At 33.2% G+C, this 6,261-nt stretch overlaps 1 protein-coding gene across 1 annotated transcript; it reads right to left on the bottom strand.

The window, feature by feature from the left end:
* Window positions 1-747: 747 nt before the first annotated feature.
* On the bottom strand, window positions 748-3,992 carry LOC132044999 (probable strigolactone esterase DAD2). The gene is made up of 2 exons (XM_059435531.1): window positions 3,466-3,992; window positions 748-1,424 (listed from the first exon to the last, which is right to left on the bottom strand). The coding sequence occupies exons 1-2, from the start codon at window positions 3,846-3,848 to the stop codon at window positions 995-997; spliced, it is 813 nt and encodes a 270-aa protein (XP_059291514.1). The 5' UTR covers window positions 3,849-3,992; the 3' UTR covers window positions 748-994.
* Window positions 3,993-6,261: the final 2,269 nt, after the last annotated feature.

The following is a 6,261-nucleotide window of genomic DNA, read 5'->3' as shown; positions in this document are numbered from 1 at the left end:
ATCTTCTGTAGTATCCTATAAAACTATGTCAGACAAGGGGTAAAGTTATGCCTTAAGGAATACCTTCTGTATAGAAATTATGTCTTAAGGCATAGTTCTATAGGATAACTTAATTTCTACAGAACTATGCCTTAAGGCATAACTTAACCCCGAATAGGCATAGTTTGTTATGAAACCTTGCCTAGCGAATTTTTTCTTTTTACTCTGCTGGGATACTACTGAATTTATGCCTTAAGGCATAACTTTTGCCCGAATAGACATAATTTATTATGAAATCCTGCCTTGCGAATTTTGTTTTATACTTAGGTGGAGTTCGAACCCAGAATCTAAGGGTTATTTTCGGCCACTTAAAATGCCGAAGTACAAAAATTAAAGACCAAAGGATTTGAGGGGCAAAAATTAAAGACCACCCCCGAAATAGGGAATTTGTGCGAATGACCCTCTTTAATCTACAACACTTACAAAATATAAATGGGCTTGCTAGCTGGGATCCGGATCAGGCTCAACAAGATTTGGAAATAAAACGCCAAAGATCTTTGTAGGATTATTTTTAAATAATTTTAAAAAAAATAGAAAAGAGTATTTTTGAACCATTTTGTCTATCAGATTAATGTTATTGTTATTAGTGCATGATTTATAAACAAAGACGAGGCAAAACAAACATTTCGATTTGAAAGAGGAAAATGAGCCCTAAAAGAACGCCTAATGGTAGAACAGTTTTTTATCCTCATCACAAATCCCCAGTCATTTGCAACCAATTGATAAACTATGCATTCAAAACACTATCAACCCAAACCGTGGCAACCATACAAATCATCCTAACCAATGACCAAACATCATCTTCTATCCAAGAAAGGTCATGGATACAAGATCACTACTATACTTTATTCCACAAAGGATCATTGTTCTTTTCTTTTAACCTTAGTTCATCTTTTTCCTTCACTACCAAAATTAAAAAACCAAAATAAAAGAAAGTACATCAAGTAACTTTGTTCTAAGAAGCTAAGACTCTATGAATGACATCAAGGAATTCTTCATGAGCAGTGAGCTGAGGGAAATGGCCTCGAGTATTGATGATCTCAACCGTTGATTCTCCCTTGATATTGTTGTGCATGAAAGTAGCAACTGAGTTTGGAACAGCAAAATCAGTCTTGCATTGGATTATGGCACATGGGGTGATAACTTTGTCAAGAATGCCTCTATAATCAATCATAAATACATTTTTGGCCAAAGGTAATCCAACTTCAACTCCCATTCTCTTCAATGATTTCTCAAATTTCTCAACAGAAGGAGGATCACTTGGATCCACAGCTATACGAGCAAAGTTTGAACTCCAAACCTCATACTTCTCCTCAATGTTTTTAAACATCTCTTCCATCTCTCCTATTTCGAAACCTCCTTCGTAATCGTCCAAGTTAATGAACCTGTACCAGGATTTATTTATTTATTTATTTTTTAAAAAAGGAAAATTAGCTGTTAGGCAAAATTCTTTTTTTGTGTTTTTCTGAAGACACGCAGAAAGGACCATACAATATGTGCATAGAAAGAAAGGTTAATAAACCTTACCTTTCAACAGTTTCGTTTAGGAGAAAGACCTATTAATTTAAGAAAGATGACACATATTTTGTAAGAGTCTAAAGAAAGAAAGAAATAAAACACATATTCTGTAAGGGGTCGTTTGATAGAAGGTATAAGCTGGGATATCGCAGCACTAATTTTTGTATCAAACATGGTACAAAAATTAGTGCTGGGATATCCCAGCTTATACCTTCTTATCCCACTTATGCTGGGATTATTTTATACCATCTTTTAGATGGTATAAAATAATCCCAATAGATGGGATAAATTAGTCCCGGATTATAATTCCGGGATAATTTCGACTATCTATCAAACGACCCCTAAGAGTCTAAAGAAAGAAAGAAATAAAAGACTTTCTGCACGTCTAAAATTAAAGTACCATCACATTTTATGATTTTAAACACGCATGATATTTTTATAGCTATAAGAATATGATGGTAAGAGTAAAATAAAAAGTTAAAAATTATATAATTTTAAATACATTATAATAATCATTCTTTTTTAAATTAACCTAAAAAAAAAAGTACCATCTAAACTGAAACATGGAATAGAAAGAGGGCAGTAGCAATTAAGGAGGGTCTAATAATAGAAGTACGAGAAAGTCAAAGCGAAGTTTAACTTTCTTAAGTAGAAAGAAAGTCTGTCATGATGACCCTTTACACTCATTACTATAGACGTTATTTATGCCAAAGCTAAACTAATTAAGTTATCATAGTTTGATCACTACCAGAAGACATGATCAGCTAAAATTATTACTTTTCAGGCATAATGAAATGCTTAACACAGTAATAGGTAGTAGAATTTAGAAAACCTTTGCCAAACGGTACAACGCAAAGAATGAAGTTTTCCTTTGCGTTTCACTTTACTTTATTCCGAACTATTTTCTCTAATTAGTTCATTTCATAAACAATATTGCACATTCTTATATTTCTTAATATATAAGAAGTTTTTCTAGCCACTCAAATGTTATGGCATGTTTAAAACCAAAAACTTTAAAAGTTTTACAATCTCATAAATATATTATGACATATTTTAATCTACAAATTCAAAAGTCATCCTTTTTTTTCTTTTGAATAGAAAGTAAAGCAGACTTTCTATATAAATATGCATCATAAGAAATTACGCGATCGCCTTGTACCAGTAGATTGTGCGAAGTAGAATCATTAGCCAAAATATAGTAATACAAACCAAGATTTTAATTTCCTAGCAAAAGTAGGTCCAGTTTGTTTGCTACTATTAGTTTGTTGAGGAACTGAAAAATATACTTATACTCATAATAAAAGTCTTCATTTTTATTTTAATTAAACTTTGTATCAAATCAAACTATGACAAATAAAATGAAGTGAAGGGAGTATCTCTTAAAATGACATATAAAACTCTTTTATGTTGCTCGGATTCTCCAAAAATGAAGCATCTGTGTCAGATCCTTAGAAAATGCACTGCTTCCGTCGATTTTTTTAAAAAGTCCGAGCAATATAGTAACTCTTATTTCCTGTGTTAAGCACAAAACTTAAGAAGTAACTTGGGATCATCTGAACTAACAAATTAAACTATGCAAGAAATACACAGAAAAAGAAAAATAATCACACATGCACACAAATATGTCCTTATAACGAGTACCAAATTTACGTTTTGTTTGATTTCCGATTACTATAGGGAAAAAAAGGAGGATATTTGTCCCTTTATCCTTTAATTAAAAGTAATAATTTTAGAGACCTCCTTTCAACACTCACTTTGTTAGTGATTATGCGATATTGCGCTTATAACTACTCTCTTTTAAATATTTTTAATAACAATTTATCACTTTAGAAAATCAAGAATAAATTAATCATTACTATTCCAAAAAGCATATAGTCATCAATTACTCATTTAAGGAAAGAGATATACCTTGGAGAAGATGCAACAAGGATGAGCCTCTTGAAGAGGTGAGGTCTTTTGATAGAAGCAATGCAACCAATGATTCCAGACATGGAATGACCCACAAATATTGAGGAATCCAACTTCATTTCATCTACAAGACCTATCAAGTCATCAGCAAAAGCTTCATAGGAGGAGTATTTCTCAGTGTCAAAAAGACTTTGATGATCTTTTACAGATCCAGAAAAGCTCCAGTCAAAGAGCAGAATCTGGTAACACTCACACAGTTTGGGCAATATTTTGTCCCAAACAGACTGGTCTCCTCCATATCCATGTGCCAGAATTATCGTTTCTTTTCCTGACCCTACCATTGTTGCATTCATTTTTGTCGATAAAGTATGCAATATCACCATTTTTGCTTTTCCTAAGAAGAAAGTAGGGCTATCTATATATAATATATTCCTGCTTTTGGTATTAGCTAACTTTTATTTTGTAGTCCCTGACCATACATTTATATAGGAGAGGAAGAGGTTTATTGGCCGGCCAACAAGCTAGACGATATTATTTTACTACTGCTAATGTTACTATCAAGAGAAAAACAGCTCTAGATTTAATATAGACTGATATTTTTATTTTTTTATTTTCTTACAACTGGGTGCGGCCGGCTCTTTGATATGGACATCGATTCTATTATGAGTGTGTGTAGTAGGTAAATGGGACATTATAACTTATGTCCAAAATGAATTTGTGTATTAATCATAATGGTTGGTTAAAATAAAAAGAACAAACCGGCCGAATATTTTAATGGAAACAAACGTAAGTGTGACCTTTATATGATCTTGTTAAGAGTCTCATATCGGTGGGTTAAAGGGTACATGGTCTCCTTATATAAACTTGGGCAACCCTCTCCTCATGAGCTAGCCTTTGGGATTGAGTAAGATCCAAGATCCATTTTTTACATGATATCAGAGTCAAGCCCTCATTGTTCCGATGTTGGCCCCCATATTAAAAATTGTTCACACACTAGATGTTTAGCCCTGGGCGTGAGGTCGGATGTTAAGAATCCAACATCAGTCGGTTTAAGGGTACATGGTCTCCTTATATGGACTTGGACAATCTTCCCCTCATGAGCTAGCTTTTGTGGTTGAGTTAGGCTCAAGATAAGCATCAACTTTTTGGCCTTTGGCGGACAAAGAATATCATTTTTAAAATTTAAAATGAGGAGGAAAATAAAGACTGATATCAGGATGACTGACTGGATAAATCAACATGTTTTGTGTACCTTGTGTCAAGTATAGCCACGTGAATACTATTAATATATATTGAATTACCTTATCAAAAACAAATCTTTTTGTATTGTGATTGTCGTATTACAATATTTGTTTAGGGATTTAGTACTCCCTGTGTACTAATGTCACGACTCAACCCGCCATGACTGGCACCCACACTAACTCCTAGTGGGCGAACCAATACGCTTAACCATCTACTCATTCAAAGTCCATTTTTACTTAGCCAATTCATTCAGTTCACAATAAATCAAACGCAAGATTAAGTCAAAAGTGGTCATGCCATAAAACAATAATGTAAATGCGGAAGTCCTAACTATTATAACCCAAAATCCGAAAGTCACCGTCCAAGGACTCTAATCCAAAACATGTCTAAGGAAATCCATACTGTCTAGAATAAATAAACATCAATGTCTGGAATGGAAATAAATATTAAATAAAGGAAGATCTTCGGGCGGCATGGCACGGATAGAAGCTCACCCTCAATCTGTCAGCAAATGGCCTCAAGCTTAATATGAGGTCGAGTAGCGAGCCTCTACAATCACAATCGCACTCAAAAAGAATGCAAAAAGGTAGTATCAGTACAAACACTATATACCGGTAGATATCATAGGCCGACTAAGATTAGTATCATGCATGAATCATAAAATTAATAAAATAGACAGACCAGTCAACAGCACATAATCAGACAACTAGCAATCAAGTCCACCAATGATATTAAAATCAAGTCCACCAATAATATTAACAATCAAGTCAACGGAAGCAAGCAATGGAATAAACCCCACAACAACATTCTCACTTACTCAGTCACCGATCACTTGTGTACATACATGCTAATTGGTGTCTTTGCCCAATAGCTATGACCTGCAGGGGACCCATGGTGTCCATGCACCCTTTCTCCGAAATCTTACCTCGGATCACGAGCCTTTAACTTAGCCACATCCTCACCCCCTATCAAATGTGCCCAAAATCATATCTTCACCCCTTTCAAATGTCATATATATATATATATATATATATATATATATATATATATATATATATATATATATATATATATATATATATATATATATATATATATATACATATAGTCACATCACTTTTAATAAGCGATTATCAAGTAGAATATCATTTTCATCAAGAAGATCATATTAACTTCTCACCACAATTGTCATCAAATTATAGATCACCACACATCGAATAATGGCATTTAGCCCACATCATCACTCAATCATATATATATATATATATATATATATACACATATATATATATATATATATATATATATATATATAAGCACATCACTTTTAATGAGTGATTATCAAGTAGAATATCATTTTCATCAAGAAGATCATATTAACTTCTCACCACAATTGTCATCAAATTATAGATCACCACACATCGAATAATGGCATTTAGCCCACATCATCACTCAATCAATAGCATATAGGAATTCCAACCACACATTATGCCCGAAGACTAGACATGCTTTCTTCTATCAATCTCATAACACATACAATCAACTAATCAAAGT

Source organism: Lycium ferocissimum, unplaced genomic scaffold (assembly GCF_029784015.1).
Source record: "Lycium ferocissimum isolate CSIRO_LF1 unplaced genomic scaffold, AGI_CSIRO_Lferr_CH_V1 ctg5805, whole genome shotgun sequence".
In the NCBI taxonomy this organism is placed as follows: Eukaryota; Viridiplantae; Streptophyta; class Magnoliopsida; order Solanales; family Solanaceae; genus Lycium; species Lycium ferocissimum.
Note: the sequence above shows the minus strand (reverse complement) of the source record. Positions and strands in the feature narration are given on the sequence as shown.

Coding starts and splice junctions, on each gene's coding strand:
- LOC132044999 (XM_059435531.1), bottom strand. CDS start 3,848: ATGGTGATATTGCATACTTTATCGACAAAAATGAATGCAACAATGGTA. Junction 1,425..3,465: donor CTTGTTGCATCTTCTCCAAG/GTATATCTCTTT, acceptor ATCCTGGTACAG/GTTCATTAACTTGGACGATT.